Genomic DNA, 21,229 nt, shown 5'->3' on the forward strand with positions numbered 1-21,229 from the left:
CGACCATAACCTGCTGTAAGCTACATCGCCACGCCGCATTGGGATGGGGCCAGAGCATACTACAGCATCGGACATCGCCTTCGCTAATTTAAACACCTCTACAAAGTTACTCTTAGTAACCTCAGACTGACAAAGGCGTATATCATTAGCTCCTGCATGGATAACTATCTTTGAGAACCTGTGCTTGCCTAGGACCCTAAGATTACCTGCTATGTCCGGCGCCCTGGCTCCCGGTATACACCTGACTAAAGCTGCTGGTGCCCCTAAAGGCTGAGCTAATTTCACGTGCCGTATGATAGAGTCCCCTATAACCAGAGCTCTTTCAGGTTTCTCAGTGGGTGCATCACTAAGGAGAGCAAACCTGTTCGACACGTGACGCGGAGAGGAGTGGTGCTCCCGTGGGCGAGCCTCAGCGGTAGCTTTGGCTCTACGCTTATGCCGCCGAGCCGTCACCCATTCGCCCCGCTGTAAGGGCTCTAATGCCGGAGTTGGGGGATTGCTAACTCCACCTAGGGCGTCCAGACTTTCCCTAACAGAAACTACACTGTTCTCACGCTCACTAACCTGCTCTAAAGCCTGGACACGCGCTTCTAGCACTGAAATCTTCTCCGTCAGAGAGCTAACTAATCTGCACTTATCACAAGTAAAGCTAATAGAGCTATCGCTCGTGACGGAGGAAGAATGACTAAACATCCTGCACTCAGCACACTGAACAGGCTGAAGGTGTGCCATGATGAAAAGATTCACGTACCTTAAATGAAGATCTGTTGATATTAAAGCAGATCAGATGGCCTCCGCTTGTGGACTTTACACAGGAGGAGAGAAAAAGAAAGCTTCCGGTCTCTGCGTTCTTCCGAAAAAAGAAAGAGAAAAAACCGGAAAAAAAAACGGAAAAAGGAAAGCGAAAGTGAAAAGTACAAAAATGAAAGCGACAGTATAATAAAAATGAAGACGATACTGGAAATTTATTTATAGAAAAAAAAGTTAAAAAAGGATTAGTAATTAACGCCGGCACTCGCGGGAAAAAGGACTCGGCGCCAATGATGAGAAACAAGTGTGATCAATTTTGAATCGTTGTGTTCAATGGATGGCACATGCGTTTCATTTGTGTTCATATTTTGCCACTTGCCACCATTATGCATCACAAGTGCATCACAGTGACAACTGTGTTTTATTGCATGAGAATGTGTTTAGAGTTTTGCAAAAGGAAGGACTGAGATCTGCAAATAGTGTTTTACTAGGTGAAGATAGTTTATGGTTTTGTCAAAACAATGCTCATTTGAATGAGTTTAGACAACTGAGCAATTGATTCACACAACAGGAATTAGTGTTTTAGTAATTCAGAAAAACTGTAAACCAAAAAGTTCTATTTTGGTCTCATCCATCCACAAAACATTTTTCCAATAGCCTTCTGGCTTGTCCACATGATCTTTAGCAAACTGCAGATGAGCAGCAATGTTCTTTTTGGAGAGCAGTGGCTTTCTCCTTGCAACCCTGCCATGCACACCATTGTTGTTCAATGTTCTCCTGATGGTGGACTCATGAACATTAGCCAATGTGAGAGAGGCCTTCAGTTGCTTAGAAGTTACCCTGGGGTCCCTTTGTGACCTTGCTGATTATTACACGCCTTGCTCTTGGAGTGATCTTTGTTGGTTGACCACTCCTGGGGAGGGCAACAATGGTCTTGAATTTCCTCCATTTGTACACAGGCTGTCTGTGGATTGGTGAAGTGCAAACTCTTTAGAGATGGTTTTGTAACCTTTTCCAGCCTGATGAGCATCAACAGTACTTTTTCTGAGGTCCTCAGAAATCTCTGTTCATGCCATGATACACTTCCACAAACATGTTGTGAAGATCAGACTTTGATAGATCCCTGTTCTTTAAATAAAACAGGGTGCCCACTCACACCTGATTGTCATCCCATTGATTGAAAACACCTGACTTGAATTTCACCTTCATATAGAAAACTCTAATGGGTTCACAAACTGTCCGCTCGATGTGCGTGCCTTCAGGTGTACGCGCCACAGCATGCAAGACTGACAGAACCCCCTCCCAAAGAGCTCCCACTGGGAGTGAAAACTCTATCATACTTGGCTCCGGTGGGGGCTCGGGCTCAGGACAAGACTTGGATTCTTGACTAGGAGTGGGCTTGAGCTCAGGACTTGACTTGGATCCAGGACTGAAGGTGAACTCAAGCTCTGGGCTGGATTTGAGTTCTGGGCTGGACTCTGGCTCCAGTTCAGGAGATGACTCAGGCTGGCGCTCTGGACCGACAGCCTCCTCCGCTGCGTCAGCCACTGGGGGGGGCTCTGGAGTGACGGCCTCCTCCACTGTGTCAGCCACTGGAGGGAGCTCTGGAGTGACGGCCTCCTCCATCAGCCACTGGAGGGATCGGCCTCCTCCATCAGCCACTGGAGGGATTCCCCCCCCCAAAAAAAAAAAATTCATGGGGTTCCTCCTTTACCAAAGATTCAAAAATGAGCTTGAGCATGGCAAATAAATCTGGGAGCTTCGAAGGCATGGGTGCTCGACTCGGATCAGGTATTCCACCCATCTGCATGCTCGTCCAGCAATAAATGTTAGGATAAAGCTTACCCAGATGGTTTCTGGTGGCTTGAGCTCTTGAAGGTCCTCACAGAAAAAAGGTGACACTGCATGTTGAATCCCATAGGGTGATATATTCTGTAGTTGGGTGCCGGGGGGCTCCAGTCAGACTTCAGCCGGAAATGCGAAGCGAGGGGCTGAGACAGGGAAACCCGGAAGCGGTGTGGAATCGCATATTGAAAAACCTCTGCTACATCCATTGCTGGGCGAAGTATTCTGTCAGATACGCGAGGTGCCTACCTATGTAAGTGTAGATGTAATCAGTATAATAATAACAGTGCAGTTTATTTACAAAGTGCACAAAACACACACAAAGATAAACAGTCCAAGACGGCAGGCTAAATCCAAATCGTAAAACAGGCAAAAGGGTCGAGCGAGGCGCAAACAGGATATCAGAGGCAAAGCGTGAACTAGAACAAGAAACATGCCATCAGAACCATGGGTAGAAAGGCTCGGTAATACATTTGTACATACTGGTAATACTTCGCACTGATAATGCATCAGCACAGTCCATAGGTGCACACATAGCTCCTTAATTAAGTTCAGGTGCACATCATTAACAGTGCGCGTGCTGGAGTCCGCTTGACCCGTGCGCAGCCCGAGACGCGCCTTCAGGTGTACGCGCCACAGCGTGCAGGACTGACAGTTACAAGACAATGCAGCAATTTATTGACGTGAAGTACACTACACAATTCATTGATTCATATATTATTATTATTATATTCATTATTTATTATATTTTCATTATTATACATCATTATTTATTATATTTTGTTTATCCTGAGGACCGAAAGTAAATGAAAATGTGAACAAACCTTAGCTGTAATAAGATGGCGACCACCGGCTCCAGGGACAACCCGCTGATGTAGGCATGTTACCCAGCCTGACACAAAATATTTGTAGGTATCCAAACTCTTATACGCTTTCAGATCAATACCTGTGTATGGCGATGGGTTTTTAACAACATAGGTATACAGATCATGTGGGCCGAAGTCAGGTAAAGACGAGGGCTTCGTGTACTTCCGTACGTCAGTGAACAATCCTGGTGGAAGCAGGTAAACGTCGTTCTCTAAGCCTGCTAACCTCAATTTTTGCAAATACCTCTCCCTCTGCTCGCCCTGTAAATGCCCTACGTCGCTGGATAGTGAAGGTGTTTTCTGCATCTCGCTCCTTTTTCTTTTATGTTTTTCGTTTGTCGCCTTCCTCGCATTCAAACTGATTCGAGCCGTGACGTCCAAAATGGCAGCCTCACATGACTTGGTCATGTAGGTGAAAAACCTCAATAGGGGTATAGCAGCTCAGAGAGGTATGATGGAGCAAGACCATTTAAAGATTTAAAAACAAATAAAATAATTTTAAAATGAATTCTAAAATGGATGGGTAGCCAGTGGAGCAAAGCTAAAATCGGTAAAATGTGCTCAAATTTCCTTGTGCCAGTTAAAAGATGTGCGGCTGCATTTTGTACTAGTTGAAGATGTGCAATGGAGGACCCACTGACCCCCATATAAAGTGCATTGCAGTAAAGTGCATTGTGCACCGAGTGGTCACAAAGGCATGAATTACTGTTTTAAAGTGCTGTCTGGGTAAAAAAGGTTTTATTTTTGCCAACTGCAGCAACTGAAAATAGCTTCCTTTCACTACTGCTTTAATCTGGCTATCAAACTTAAGGTCCCCGTCCACTTTTACCCCCAAATCATTAACTATAGGTTTGGCATATTGTGCCAAGGAACCCAGATCGACTGAGGGGGTCACAGAGGTGCCACCAAAGTCTATCACTTCAGTCTTTTTTTCATTAAAATTTAAAAAGTTTAGAGACATCCTTGACATCCTCTAAACAATTTAACAATGGCTTAAGGGAGTATGAATCAGACTTTTTTAGGGGCACGTAAATCTGAGTGTCATCAGCATAACAGTGGAAAAGAATGCCATGCTTCCTGAGAATGGAACCAAGTGGAAGAAGATACAAAGAAAATAGAAGAGGGCCCAGCACTGAACCCTGTGGGACCCCACATGAGAGAGGAGCAGTGGAGGACACAGAGTCACCAAGGCTGACACAGAATGTCCGGTGAGACAGGTAAGACCTGAACCATTCCAATGCCGAGCCCCTGATGCCCACCCACTGCTCCAAACGATCAATCAGTATGTCATGGTCCACTGTGTCAAAAGCAGCAGTTAAGTCTAGGAACACAAGGATTACACAGTGACCAGAGTCAGTAGCTAAAAAGACGTCATAAATAAAAGTTGGGTCTTTTTTATTTAAAGTTGATGCTTTTAACTTTATAATTGACTTTTCATTTAAAGTTGATTTAATTTTTTTTTAAAAGTTGACTCTTTATTTATGACTTCTTTTTTAAAGATGCCTTCTTATTTAAAGCTTTTTTGCTGAGATTCCTTTTTTATTTGACTTAATTTGAAAATTGCCTTTCATTTAAAGTTGATTTCTTTGCATTTGAATTTGCCTATTTTTATTTCAAGTTGATTTGTTTTTATTTATAGTTGCCTCTTTTTATTTAAAAATGCCTTTCAGAGCCACTTAACTGTATTAAAAACTGTCTTAGGTGACCAACAGGTCTCACTACTTTGAAAGATCTAGGTAAGACTGTATCCAAATTTACATATTTAAATTTACATCTGTTTCACTTAGTTTATCATTAATTGATTGTATAAAACATAGATGCAATGAATATTTTATTGCAACAATAATATTTGAAAGTGAAAGCTTTACAAATAGTCTAACCTTTAGAGTCTCAGCATGTTACACAACTTCCTGTGTTATCTATTCTAGGCTATAGGAACTAGGAGACATCTGTAGTGTGTCTAGACTTGCACGTCTTCATAGTTTAGTTTCATTTATTCTATTTGCTGAGATTCATTTTAATTTATTTTTCTCATGCATTCTGGGATTATATATTTGCCTGAATAATTAATACATTTCTGGGATAAAATAGAGACAGTGCTATGAGTCATAAAACACCATTAAAAACAATACTGCATTTGAATAATTTCTCAAATGGTTTAACACAGCATACTCAACGTTTTGTTCTACGCTAGTCAGTGAAATACCCTTGATTTATTTTACCAGTGAACAGCAGATACATGATGGAATTCAAGGAGGTTTCAAAATCAAACTAAAAGTATGACAGTGTCAGGGTAGGTAAAAGGAAAGTTTCTGAAAAACAGCTCTCTCTCATACCATAGCAAAGTGACTGTCTGCATTCCCTGAGTGGTAACAGATCAGTTCAGATAAAAGTTCGTTTTGTGCTTAGTTGTGTTCACCCTTGCCGCTCACTTGCAGCTTACAGGAAGTTGTGTTTTTGGATTATAGTTGGTCCAACCAGTTTTAGTCTAATTCTTGAATGTATTTACAAAATTATTATTACTAAAGGTAGACTTCTTGTTACACCAAAAACTATGTAGTAAACTGATGAATTCAAACAATACAGTAGTGGAATTCCTTAATTTACTACAGAGTTGTGTAAATTTGATTATTTGTGTAAAAAGTAATGATGCAAAAATAAAAATATACCAATGTTCTTTTCAGTTCTATTCAGTGATCTTTCCCAATAATTTTGTGATGGTGTCAAAATGAAAATACCAACCTACATTTTTTTTTCTGTTAACGTTATACATTGAACTCATACTGATCTATCTCAAAACTCATGTCCCACATAATATGAATGGTTGACCTCTCAACCAGCTCTCCTAATAAATAATTTGCACTTAATTAAATGTTTGTCTATTTAAATTAACAAATATTTAATTATATCTAAATTTATCAATTGTTTTCCAATTTTAAAAATATAAGCTACTTCAATATTTCCGAATAAGGTTTTTTCAGTGCATGTTTGCTTATCCTTTTCTTATCTGTTCAGATAATTTTATAGTTCAATTAGGAAATTTATGTTTTCTTGTTGTAAACCAGAAAAACAAAAAGCAATTTTTGGAATTGAAAGTGTAAATATTTATAATCTCTGTAAATTATATAATAATTGTTATGTAAGAACCTTTCCCCCCCAACTAAAAAAAAAAAATTAGAAACAGCATATTCCTGAATTTTAGTCTGTAACTATCCCTGAACACAGAATAAAGTTGTTTGTGATAATTGTCTGAGGCAAAACTAGAACCAACTAGAGACTGAAAGTTCACGCTGGCATAAACGGTAACCACCGACTTGCAAAACTACTGTGTGACTCATTTGAAAAGAGACTTGCAAAACTGTGTGGCTAAGTGTGAACCATTGACCTCTCATGTCTGGCGTCTACTAATCATTTTCTCATGAGAAAATGGAATTTTAAGTTGTGTTAGTTACAATACATCCATCCATTATCTGTAGCCGCTTATTCTGTACGACATCTACTAATCGTTTTGTCATGAGAAAATGGAATTTTAAGTTGTGTTAGTTACAATACATCCATCCATCCAAATTGTATTGGTTACAATACAATTTCTGTTTTATTTTAATAGGTGAATGGCTAAAATGAGTCATTAAGGCATTTTGTCTTTGGCATTCAGATTTTTCAGCTAATGGAACGTGAAGAGAAATTTTAAAAAGGCCTCCTGTGATCTGAACAAGGTAGGAATGTTGACAAAAAAAAATTGAATTGGCTGATTCAATGAAAAATGAAAAAATAATAACAATGGACTTAAATTACTGTAGTTTGTTTTTTCACTGATAATTATGAAATGTCTGTACCATGTTATTTGATGGCAAATGAGTAAAATAAAAACATAATTATAACTTATTTATTTATATATATAAAAATATATATATTTATTATATATATAGTTTTACACTTTATTTCGAGAATTGCCAGACTACATAATGGCTCCATAGCACAAATAAACACATCACTGATAAAGAGGAAATACAAAATAAGTACTTTAAGACCATTTTATGTTACATGGATAAAATGGATCAATGACTGAAAAATAATAACAATGAAAATAATAACAATGGACTTAAATTACTGTAGTTTATGTTTTGTGAACTGTGAAGTAACTGCACATTAAGCAGAAATGAGTGCAATCTGAGTCTAAAGGCAATAATGTTTGCTATTTTAAATCCAATATTTAACAAATCTATGAGTTGTTAAAATGTATAATGTTAATAAAAGGAAAAACATAGAAAGTAGTACAATTAATTTCTGCATTTATTAAAATCAATGTCAGACGTGTTGAAATTACTGATAAGCAGTTTCACCAATAATTTGCTTAAAGTCATAAAGGAAATAGTTGGGGCATTTTCTCCCCTAACATTTGGAACTTGCTGTTCAGCAAAACAGTCAGCCACACAAACAACTTCATAAAAATATCTAACTGGCTTTGTTGAATCTATAACTTTAAAAAAAAAAAAAACAGGAGTAAAATCCTGAAAATTATTTTCTGGCACTCATTTCAGGAGTACCTTCCTGTCTAAAAACAAAACACCAAATGTTGTTAAAAATTAATTAGAATATTCCTCAAGCATAATAACTAACACATCCTGCTGCAAGATACTGATCTAATCCATTCACGCATTCATAAAATATTATAATAAAAACACATTTGAGCATATTTCTGTTTTTAATAATAAAGCTAAATTCATGTAAAGCTATAAGCTGAAGACAGATGTGGCTGAGTAGAGTGCATTACTTTTGAGTGAGGGTGATATGGCCTCGGATTGCAGTGCTTCCCAGGCTCTCTGAAATACCATTTGAAGCAGTTGAGTTAGAGGACATGTAACTCTGCTGTACATCACCCTTGCCCATGCAGAACTTGCACTGTGCAGCTGCACTGCGTCTGAAATGCTTATCCAAGAACAGGTAGATGACTGGATTCAGACAGCTGTTGAGGAAGGCCAGGCAGGAGGAGATAATGAGCCCTCTGGCCAAATACTTGTAGGTGTCATCATCCAGCTTGACATTACTGATCTTGGAGATAACTTGAATTGTCTTTAACACATTGTAGGGCAGCCAAGATATCAGAAAGACTGTAATGATGGTGAAAACAATTTTGAGAGAATGTCGACATCGAGCTTCAGCACGTGAATTTCCAGCAGTGACCCAGTGGTTCCGCAGTTTGACCATGATTGAGCCATAACACAGGAGGATAATCATCACAGGCAGCACAAATGTCAGAAAAACTGTCAGTAGAATCATACCTTGGAAGAAGGAGGACTCCAGGTCATCTATGCAAGAGGCACTTTCAACATTCAACTTGCGATAAACCAGTGATGGTGTACCCAGGATCAGAGATGATCCCCATACCACTCCACAGGTGAGATGAATACATTTGCTGCTCCGGAGAAAGTGGGAGTCCATGAGGCGCACTATGGCGAGATAGCGGTCCACACTCATGCACGTGAGAAAGAAAATGTTGGAAAAGCGGTTGACTGTTATGATGTAGCTGCTGACCTTGCACAGCAGCTCCCCAAAAGGCCAGTGGTCATACTTTCCAGCTGAGATGGCCCATAGGGGCAACGTGAAGACAAACACCAGGTCTGCTAGAGCAAGGTTCTGCACAAATGTATCAACCAGACGTGCATTCTTCTTATGTCTGTTACCAATAATTATGATGACAAACAGGTTCCCAGTGAAACCAGCAAAGAACATGAAGAAATACAACATGGGGAGATAGATATGAGACATGGAGAGAAGTTGCTCCTTCACTGCAGTGGCTGACGTTGGCATCACTGTTTCATTGAAATCAAGATAATTAAAGTAATCATCTGTGAAATTTTCCATTTTGGTATGAAAGAGTGCCATCTCAGTGCTGCTTGCCATCTGTGCTTGTCTGACTGGCAAAGCAAAGCAAAGCAAAACTATTGAGTCACATGCTTACACATGTGACATAACCACAGATAACCATCAGGTCCTATTTTTTATCTAACCTGTGGGTCAGCAGTTCTCCAGAACAAACCATACATGAAGCTATTCAACTGAACACAGACAAATTTATATTTCAGTAATGCATTGTGGTTGTATTACTTAGTAACAAAACACCCAAATATATATATGACTAGATAAACCTAGACATCTGACAGTTTTATAAGCTCATCTTCAACAGTTGAAACCCAAAATTCAAAACTATAACCACATATCCATAAATCAGTAGAAGTGATCGCAGCAAATTCCATCAAAATGTTTTATATAAAAGCACACTAGACAATAATAACCCAAAATATACAGCATATGGGGATTTTCTTTCCTTCTTCTTTTTTTTTAATTCGTGGCTGTGGTTTCCTGAATGTTCTTTGAAGGAAGGTTTACAAACTGCACCTAACAAGAACACCACAGAACACACCATATTAAGTTATTAACCCTTTGATGCAAAACATATGCACACCCCTTCTTGACATGGGTCAAAAATGACCCGCATTCATTTTCCAGGTTATTTCATGCTGACTGAGTTTTTCTTTGCTCTATCTTTTGAAGTCAATTTATTTTATGATTGAATATTCCAAGTATTCTTTAAATATCTTGTTTTTAATTACCACAAATCATTAATTTAATTTTTTCTTTCCTACTTTATGAACAAAAATACTTTTTATATTACTACACATGGGTCATCCAAGTGTGATTTAAATTTAAATGTCTTAATACTATAATAATAATTTGTTTCAAGTAATTACTTTAGCAGTGAATGGGGCCAGTTATTTATTAACTACAGTTAGGTCCATATTTGGACACTGACACAAATTTTGTTTTTTTACCTGTTTACTGAAACATATTCAAGTTATAGTTATATAATGGACATGGACATAAAGTCCAGACTTTCAGCTTTCATTTGAGGGTATCCACATTAAAATTGGATGAAGGGTTTAGGAGTTTCAGGTCCTTAACATGTGCCACCCTGTTTTTAAAGGGACCAAAAGTAATTGGACAATTGACTCAAAGGCTATTTCATGGGCAGGTGTGGGAAATTCCTTCGTTATGTCATTCTCAATTAAGCAGATAAAAGGCCTGGAGTTGATTTGAGGTGTGGTGCTTGCATTTGGAAGATTTTGCTGTGAAGAAAACATGCGGTCAAAGGAGCTCTCCATGCAGGTGAAACAAGCCATCCTTAAGCTGCGAAAACAGAAAAAAACCATCTGAGAAATTGCTACAATATTAGGAGTGGCAAAATCTACAGTTTGGTACATCCTGAGAAAGAAAGAAAGAAAGAAAGAAAGAAAGAAAGAACTGGTGAACTCATCAATGCAAAAAGACCTGGACACTCACAGAAGACAACAGTAGTGGATGATCGCAGAATAATTTCCATGGTGAAGAGAAACCCCTTCACAACAGCCAACCAAGTGAACAACACTCTTCAGGAGGTAGGCGTATCAATATCCAAATCTATCATAAAGAGAAGACTGCATGAAAGTAAATACAGAGGGTTCACTGCACGGTGCAAGCCACTCATAAGCCTCAAGAATTAAAAAGGCTAGATTGGACTTTGCTAAAAAACATCTAAAAAAGCCAGCACAGTTCTGGAAGAACATTCTTTGGACAAATGAAACCAAGATCAACCTCTACCAGAATGATGGAAAGAAAAAAGTATGGCGAAGGCGTGGTACAGCTCATGATCCAAAGCATACCACATCATCTGTAAAACACAGTGGAGGCAGTGTGATGGCTTGGGCATGCATGGCTGCCAGTGGCACTGGGTCACTAGTGTTTATTGATGATGTGACACAGGACAGAAGCAGCCGGATGAATTCTGAGGTATTCAGAGACATACTGTGTGCTCAAATCCAGCCAAACTGATTGGTCGGCGTTTCATAATACAGATGGACAATGACCCAAAACATAAAGCCAAAGCAACCCAGGAGTTTATTAAAGCAAAGAAGTGGAATATTCTTGAATGGCCCAAGTCTCAAGACTTGTTAAAGACTAAACTTCAGACAGAAAGGCCCACAAACAAACAGCAACTGAAAACCGCTGCAGTAAAGGCCTGGCAGAGCATTAAAAAGGAGGAAACACAGCGTCTGGTGATGTCCATGAGTTCAAGACTTCAGGCAGTCATTGCCAACAAAGGGTTTTCAACCAAGTATTAGAAATGAACACTTTATTTACAATTATTTAATTTGTCCAATTACTTTTGAGCCCCTGAAATGAAGGGATTGTGTTTTGAAAAATGCTTTAGTTCCTCACATTTTTATGCAATCATTTCGTTCAACCCACTGAATTAAAGCTGAAAGTCTGAACTTCAACTGCATCTGAATTGTTTTGTTCACAATTCATTGTGGTAATGTACAGAACCAAAATTATAAAAATGTTGCCTCTGTCCAAATATTTATGGACCTAACTGTATGTAGTTAGCTAAGCCAACTACAATAAAATTAGCTAACTAAAGTAGAATATGTCAACAGCTAGGTAGCTAATAGTAATTACTTGTAACTTTCTGACAAGTAATCTACTCACTCCTAACCGTAACCTAAACATAATAAATTTTTTTCTAAGGTAATGTTAGAACAATTGAAAAACATTACTTACATGTACGGTATTAGATGGGCAAAGGGCGCTGTGCTGAGCTGTGAAATGTCTGACACAAGCACAATTCACAGTTCCCACCAAACGCTGTAGTAAATGCATGCGGGTCGTTTCTGACCCATGTGTGTAAACTTGATGTAGAATTACAAAAGCTGTGCTTGTTCATAATTTAAGAAAGGAAAAATAAAAATGATGATTTGTGCTAAACAAAAACAAGATATTTACTGCATATTTGGAAAAGTAAATGACAAAATGAATTTATTTCAAAAGTACATCATAGAAACACTCAGCCATACATGAAATAACTTTGGAATTTAACTATGGAATTTAAAAAACTTTGGTTTCATACATTTTTCGTTGGTGTCAGATTATTTATAACATATTGGTGATGAACACTGGTCAGAAGGGCCCCCTGGAAATTTTTGCTTGGGGCCACAACAGACTCTAGAATCGCCTCTGCGCACACGCGCGCGCGCACGACTAGCTGTCACAGCTCTCTCCTGTTCCTGGCTGTCTGAAAGACACACTGAGAAACAGGTTAATAGACAGCCAGTAATTAGACACAGGTGCACCTCGTCACGTTACTTACTGGTTCGACCTGCCTCCTCGCCGTTCACAACCAACGCTCGACCACGCCCCTACTGCCACACATTCATATTGCTCAGAATGAAAAATGAAAAACTTGTCATGCAAATAATTGATGGAACAGAGTGTTACAAATAGCTATTACAAATTATCTGGTTAGAAACTGATACCAATCTGTGATTATAGTTACAAATTGTGTCATTCATTCATCTAATAATAATACAATTAAATTGTATTTCAAATAATTGGCTCGCCTTTAAATTAATGACTGATCAAACACTGTAATCAATTCTTTATCTGCAAATTTACAATATTGTTTGATTTGAAAAAAATGTTAAAAGCAAGACATGAATATGTAAAAAAAAATATTTAACATACCTGTTACTTAAATTAGTTTACAAACCCTAATCAGAAAAAGTTGGGATAGTATGGAAAATGGAAATAAAAAAATAAAGCAGTGATTTCTAAGTTTACTTTGACTTGTTTTTCTTTACAGACAATATGAACCCAAGATATTTGATATTTTGTCTGATCAATTACATTTCTTTTGTTAATATACTTGTTAATATAATATTAAACCATTATTCACCGAAGGCTAGGTGAATATCAGTGAATAATAACCAAGATGAAGTCGAGGTTATTATTCATTGATATTCACTGAGCCTGAGGCAGATGATAGATAGATAGATAGATAGATAGATAGATAGATAGATAGATAGATAGATAGATAGATTCCAAAAAAGTTGGGACAAAGTACAAATTGTAAATAAAAACGGAATGCAATGATGTGGAAGTTTCAAAATTCCATATTTTATTCAGAGTAGAACATAGATGACGTATCAAATGTTTAAACTGAGAAAATGTATCATTTAAAGAGAAAAATTAGGTGATTTTAAATTTCATGACAACAACACATCTCAAAAAAGTTGGGACAAAGCCATGTTTACCACCGTGAGACATACGCTTTTCTCTTTACAACAGTCTGTAAACGTCTGGGGACTGAGGAGACAAGTTGCTCAAGTTTAGGGATAGGAATGTTAACCCATTCTTGTCTAATGTAGGATTCTAGTTGCTCAACTGTCTTAGGTCTTTTTTGTCGTATCTTCCATTTAATGATGCGCGAAATGTTTTCTATGGGTGAAAGATCTGGACTGCAGGCTGGCCAGTTCAGTACCCGGACCCTTCTTCTACGCAGCCATGATGCTGTAATTGATGCAGTATGTGGTTTGGCATTATGTTGGAAAATGCAAGGTCTTCCCTGAAAGAGATGTCATCTGGATGGGAGCATATGTTGCTCTAGAACCTGGATATACCTTTCAGCATTGATGGTGTCTTTCCAGATGTGTAAGCTGCCCATGCCACACGCACTAATACAACCCCATACCATCAGAGATGCAGGCTTCTGAACTGAGCGCTGATAACAACTTGGGTCGTCCTTCTCCTCTTTAGTCCGAATGACACGGCGTCCCTGATTTCCATAAAGAACTTCACATTTTGATTCGTCTGACCACAGAACAGTTTTCCACTTTGCCACAGTCCATTTTAAATGAGCCTTGTGTAGCTCTTGTAACACTGTAGATGCAATAATTAATAAATAATGCTACTGGACCAGTTCTAGATTCGTTAGTGGTGTGTGTTGTATAGAGGAAGAGACATGAGACATGGATACAAATAAGCCAGCAGTTTACTGAATAATAATGAATATGAAAAGGATCAGTAAGTTGGATTGGTTGAGTGTAAATAGTTCAATAAATATATTAATGTAAATAGTTCAATAAACATTCACAGTACAAGAGATAAATGAATAAATAGATCAATAAATATTTGCAGTGCAAAATGTGTATTTAAATAAGTCCTATGAGTTTAATCTTTTCTTGTTGAATAAATTTAAATAAGTTTGAATATAGGGTTATTCTAGCTTTTCTTGACCGATCTGTTATAGTCTGAATAGCTTATTTCAGTAACAATTGCTTTAGCTATGTTTAGGCTATTTGATTCTATTCGTTTCTAGTTTTCTTTGAGTTAGCTCTTTCTCTTTAACAGGTAAGTATTTTAGGTAAGTATTTTAAATGTTTCTTCTGTTTGATTAATTGTTTAACTTTTCAGTTTTACTTTGACAGGAAAACCATAAAAGAAAAAATAAACACATTAACCAATTCACACTCACACATTCACCCATTCACACTTCACAAGTTTCTATTCTATTTGAAGGCCTTCAATAGATTACTGTGTTGCAACACTTTAACTTTTCAGTCCAATGGATCCGTCCAATTCGATTTGTTCAATAGCTCAGTCAATGTTCAAAGAATAGCTCAGTTCAAGTCAAACCGTGTATCGAATGCTGGTTTCAATCCTTGCAGGGGTTAGAATCTCTTGGGTAGGCTCGCCATCTAGTGTCCACTTCAATTATCATTCAGTTCGTATGCTGCCTCGCAAACGCTGAATAGTAAAGGGTCCAATCCGTCGAGCTGTCCTCAAACTCTCCCGGGGGTAGGAAAAAAAACCTGGCCAAAACACTCTTCAAAACACTCCCATCAAGATCACCGCCAAGATGCTGCTGGGTTGACCGCCGATGAACTACACTAGAGATGTCAAATGCGACCCACTTGTATACCACAAATGGCTTTGATAATGCTTTCATCCATTTCTGTTGACAGGTGTCTTTTTGTGAACTGCTGTATCCTCTCCATCTCTTTCTGGGACGATGTGTTATCAGGTAGCCTACTGTGTGGACGCCTGGACAGCCCATCTGCATCTTGATTTTGCTTCCCAGCTCTGTACTGAAGCTGGAAATCGAAAGTTGACAGGTCAGCCAACCACCTGTAGCTTGTGGCATCAAGCTTGGCAGAGGTAAGTATGTATGTCAACAGGTTGCTATCAGTGACAGCAAGAAATGGGCGTCCATAGAGGTAGTCTTGGAATTTTTCGGTTATTGCCCACTTAAGGGCAAGAAATTCCAACTTGTGGGCAGGGTACCAGCTTTCACATCTCGACAGACCATGGCTTGCATAGGCGATGGCTCACTTCTGCCCTTGTTGCTCATGGTAGAGTGCCGCACCAAAACCTGAAGTGCTGGCATCTGTATGCAAGATGTAGGGCAACTTGGGGTCAGCAAACCCGAGGACAGGGGCAGTAGTCAGCTTCTCGATGAGGCTGTCAAAAGCCATTTGGCAAGCGGAGGGCCATCTGTCACTGAAGAGGTCTTTAGGATTGTAGTACTTCTCAGCGTTCACTGTGGTCTTACAGCCCTTCCTCAGAGGTGGATATCCAGCAGTGAGGGCATTGAGAGGCTTCACAATCTTTGAGTAGTCCTTAATGAATCTACAGTAGTAACCGCAGAATCCCAAGAATGCTCTCAGTTCTTTCAGCTTGGTTGGTCTTGGCCAGGTTTTTAAAGCAGCTATTTTCTCTGGATCTGTTTCAATTCCCTTCTCAGACACAATGTGTCCTAGGTACTTCACAGAGGTCTGGAAGAACTTGCACTTCTTGGGTGATAACTTCAGGCCAAACTCTTTCAACTGGTTGAGCACTCTCATCAGTCTTTCCTCATGCTCTTCTAGTGTGGAGGAGAAGACGATCAAGTCATCCAGGAAGATGAGGGCCTGCTTCATGTTCAGCTCTCCTATGCAGCGTTCCATGAGCCTCTGGAAAGTGCTAGGAGCATTAGTTATCCCCTGAGGCATCCTGTTGAACTCATAGAATCCAAGTGGACAGACGAATGCAGTTTTCTGCTTGTCCTTTTCCTCCATTTCGATCTGGTAAAACCCAGACTTGAGATCGAGCACTAAGAACCACTTTTATCCAGACAATGCTGAGAAGGACTCCTCCAGATTAGGTAAGGCATACGAGTCTTTGACCGTCTGCAGGTTCAGCTTTCTGTAGTCCACGCAGAGTCTGACATCACCATTCTTCTTCTTGATGACTACAATCGGTGAGGAGAAAGGTGACTCAGATTCGCGGATTACTTCTGCATGGAGGAGTTGTTGGATGTGGTTTCGCATGGCCTCAATGTCCTGGGGATGTATAGGCCTTGCTCTGTGCTTGAAAGGTGTCTCGTCACTGAGCTTTATGTGATGCTTGATCTTGTCAGTGCGGCCAAAGTCAAGGTCATGCTGCGCAAACACCTCAGGCATGGAGCTCAACTTTCCAGTTACTCTGTCCTTCCACTCACTGCATATTGGAGAGTTGCTGAAGTCAAAATCAAGTCTCGCTTTGGGGATCAGTTCTGATGAGGGGTCGGGACCAAGAGGTTGAAGAGACTGAGCACTCTTGATGGCATGGATCTCAGCTATCACAGCTTTGGGGGGTAGGGTTATGTCATGGCCTGACTCATTCTTCAGAATGACTGGTAGGCAGTGGGGCTGCTTAGATGGCAAGCTTGCAAGCCCGTCGGTTACCAGTATGCCACCTGGTAATGAAACTGATGTTGGTGACTCTACCGTCACCCACTGACTGATGTTAGTTGTTCTGCAGCTCACCGATCCTTCAAAGACTCATGTCTGACCAGCAGCAATGGCCTCCGCATCTCTGCTGTGTAGTCTCACTTGGCCCATGTTTGAATCAAAAGTGTGTCTCTGCCTGGCTCCTAGAGTTTTCAAGACTGCTCTGTAGCCATATTGAAGTGACTGGTAGTTCTGGGGAGTGACATCTGCATAATGCTCATAGAAGACATCCAAAGCATTGGTGCCTACTAGCACTGATGACAAGGTTGAGCACATATCAGGTACGATCAGCGCTAGTGTGGGAACGTCAATGTTCACTCCAAAGGTGTTCTCAGGGAAGCTCATGGTAACTTCGATGTAACCAAGGTAAGGCACTTCCTGACCATTCGCTCCCTCCACTTCAAGCAGGTCACTTAATGAGTGGATGGGAAGATGAGACAGGGCTTCTTGATAGAAGGAGTTCGGGATCGTCGTGACCTGAGAGCCTGTGTCTAATAAGCAGCTGCATGCTCTGCCACCTATGGTCACTTGTGCGGTGCACCGTGCTCCAATCAGTCCCTTGGGCAGGGTTGCTGGCTGTCTCTTGGTGGTAGAGGCTGAACACATGTTGGAGACACGTCTCTTCTGTTTGGGACACTTTTTCTGTCTCCCAGTCCCTGTTTGTCCCTCTGCAGGAACTGGCTCTAAAAATTCTGGGGAGCTGGAGTGCCATTCACAGCATCCCATGCTTGCTGCTTCTCCTTTAACAGCTTTCCCTTTGAGGCAACCAGAGAGGGGTTTGGTTCACCGTCACACTGTTGCTTGATGTGTCCGTCCTCTCCACACCTGAAGCAATACCAAGGCTTTGGTCTCTTGTTGATGGTGCTCTTTTCAGCTTGACTGTGAGGTGTGGGAGTCTGAACTCTTGGAAAAACCGGTGTGGGCCCATTCGGTTTGGTGGTTGGCTTACCTTGGCTCTTTCTGGGGCCTTTCTGTGTGATGCGTGCAAGCTGGGTTTGTAAATCAGCTATCTGCCTTTTCATGTCTTGGATCTCTGATGAAGGAGAAAGTGACTGTGACGTGCTGCTTTCTTCATCATACTGCACACAAATGCCTTGGTAATGGGATGACACCTTGGGTTTTGAGGCACTGAGGTGGTGCTTCATGCGAGACGCTTTGGAAGCTCGCCTGTCTTCTGCTGTGTGGAGCAACAGGAGCAGTTCTCCAAAGGTAGGGGGATTTTGCTTCTTCTGCTCCAGCTGCAGCTCAGATATCAAGGTGTTGTCCCAACAACCTCTGACGAACTGTCTCAGAAGCTGCCTGTCAAGCTCACTTGCAGCAACACCACCCCTCCTGAAGGTGGTATTCAACATCACTTGCAGCCATTGAAGATAAGTTGAGGGTTTCTCACCGCTGTCTTGCATCATATTCAGGTACTTTGCAAATAGGTCATCTCCATCTTCAATGGTGCTAAAGGCAGAATCTAAAATCTCCAGATATATACTTGGAGGTGTTTCAGGTGTCAGGTGCTTCACAATGTCAATGGCGGGTGACAAGAGGCTTTCGAGGAGCTTTCGTGACTTGTGCAGGTCTGACTGCCTAGTGTCTTTGAGAAGGAGTCCCACATTAGAGAGCCAGGTTTCATAATCTGCTTCATTGTTGGGCCTAGGTAGACACCCAGAGAAGGGTCGGAGTCTTAGGGCTGTGTTCACATGCATAGCAGAGTCTTCGTTTCGCACGATGTGTTCAACGATTACTTTCTGAATTTCTGGTGGATTCACGTCACATAGTTTCAGAGCAGACGGTGTCTCTTTCAGTGGTGCTGGAGGTGGTATCTGGGTGCGCCCAGGCTGAACATGCCGCTCTGGAACTGTGCTGTGAGAAATCTGTGCAGCTCTTTGTGGAACATGTTGCTCAGGTGAGTTCAATTCAATGTTGTCACTTTGAGTTTCAGAGTTCTCAAGGTCAACAGCATTGCTGATGATGGAGAGTTCTTCTTTAAGGAGAGTTGCAAGGTCTTTTCCAGTCTGCTTAGCTATCTCCTTCAGCTTAGAGAGGTAAGTCTGTGTAGCTGTTTTGCTAGCTACAGGTGTGTAGACACTAGCTAGTGTTCTAATGCGGTAACTGTAGTTATCTGGGGAACTAGTATCTAGTGTGTAGGGCAGTATAGGTGTAAGTGCCTGTACAGCTGTGGCATATCTGTATTCTATAATGACTTGCTTGTCAGAGTGTGCTGAGTCTATTGGGATTAGAGATATAATGGTATAATGATGACATTCGCATATTAAAACAGACCACTTGAAAATTGGAACGTAAATGGCATCAAACAAAATTGGTAGTGTTCAAATTAGCTTGGAAGGAGAGCTTCCTGAAGTATAGAAAAGCTCTTAGTGCTGCGAGATCAACATATTTCTCCTCCCTAATAGAAGATAACAAAAATAATCCTAGATTCCTATTTAATACTGTAGCAAAATTAACCAGGAATAAGTCCACTATCAACACATGCACACCTGCAGTATGTAGTAGCAACGACTTCATGAATTTTTTTAATGACAAAATTGAGAATATCCAACAAAAAATTCAAACTACTAATTTAAGGTTAGACAATGAAAGTGACCTTGTAGTTAACAATATAACTGTATCAGATCATCAGTTAGAATGTTTTACGCCCCTAAAAGAAACTGAATTACTTTCATTAATCTCTACATCAAAAGCCTCAACTTGTGTACTAGATCCCTTACCGACACATCTATTCAAACAGATAATGCCTGGAGTAATTGAACCGCTTCTAAAAATAATAAATTCTTCTCTTATGATTGGCTATGTACCCAAATCCTTTAAACTAGCAGTTATCAAACCTGACCTTGATCCCTGTCAGCTGTCCAATTATCGGCCAATATCAAACCTCCCCTTTATCTCCAAGATCCTTGAAAAAGCTGTGGCACAGCAGTTATGCTCATATTTACATAGGAATAACATCCATGAAATGTATCAGTCAGGATTTAGACCTCATCATAGCACAGAGACAGCACTGGTTAAAGTAGTAAACGACCTACTGTTGGCGTCTGATCAGGGCTGTGTCTCGCTACTTGTGTTGCTTGACCTTAGTGCAGCATTTGATACCATTGATCATTCCATTCTTCTGGATAGACTAGAAAATGTTGTGGGAGTTAAGGGAATGGCCCTCTCCTGGCTCAGGTCTTATCTAACTGATCGTTATCAGTATGTTGATATAAATGGTGATATTTCTAGACGTACCGAGGTAAAGTTTGGTGTTCCACAAGGTTCTGTCTTGGGCCCACTGCTTTTTTCTCTATATATGTTACCTCTGGGCGATATTATTCATAAACATTGTATTAGTTTCCACTGTTATGCTGATGACACACAGTTGTATGTCTCTGCAAAACCTGATGAGAGACACCAGCTTAATAGAATTGAGGAATGTGTTAAGGACATTAGACACTGGATGCTTATTAATTTCCTTCTGCTTAACTCTGACAAGACTGAAGTACTTGTACTAGGACCACATACAGCTAGAAGTAAGTTTTCTGATTACACAGTAACTCTGGATGGCCTTTCTGTTTCTTCACGTGCAGCAGTAAAAGACCTCGGAGTGGTTATTGACCCCAGTCTTTCATTCGAAACTCACATTGATAACATCACCCAGATAGCTTTCTTTCATCTCAGAAATATTGCAAAGATAAGAAATTTAATGTCATTGCATGATGCAGAAAAACTAGTCCATGCTTTCGTTACCTCCAGGTTGGATTATTGTAATGCCTTACTGTCTGGATGTTCCAATAAGTGCATAAACAAGCTCCAGTTAGTTCAAAATGCAGCAGCAAGAGTCCTTACTAGAACTAGAAAATATGACCACATCACGCCTGTCTTATCCACACTGCATTGGCTCCCAATCAAATTTCGTATTGATTATAAAATACTACTATTGACCTTTAAAGCACTAAATGGTCTTACACCACAGTACCTGAGTGAACTTCTGCTCCTCTATGACCCGCCACGCCTACTTAGATCAAAAGGTGCAGGCTATCTGCTGGTACCTCGTATAGTGAAGGCTACATCAGGGGGCAGAGCCTTTTCTTACAAAGCCCCACTGTTATGGAACAGCCTTCCAAGTAATGTTCGGGAATCAGACACAGTCTCAGCATT

The 21,229-nt window shown here is 40.2% G+C and overlaps 1 protein-coding gene across 1 annotated transcript; it reads right to left on the reverse strand.

Annotated features, from left to right (window-relative positions):
* Positions 1-7,481: 7,481 nt before the first annotated feature.
* Positions 7,482-9,372, reverse strand: gpr25 (G protein-coupled receptor 25). Its single transcript, XM_060921888.1, has one exon. The coding sequence runs from the start codon at positions 9,363-9,365 to the stop codon at positions 8,232-8,234; it is 1,134 nt and encodes a 377-aa protein (XP_060777871.1). The 5' UTR covers positions 9,366-9,372; the 3' UTR covers positions 7,482-8,231.
* Between the last annotated feature and the right edge of the window lie 11,857 nt (positions 9,373-21,229).

Source organism: Neoarius graeffei, chromosome 1, assembly GCF_027579695.1.
Source record: "Neoarius graeffei isolate fNeoGra1 chromosome 1, fNeoGra1.pri, whole genome shotgun sequence".
NCBI classification, from domain to species: Eukaryota; Metazoa; Chordata; class Actinopteri; order Siluriformes; family Ariidae; genus Neoarius; species Neoarius graeffei.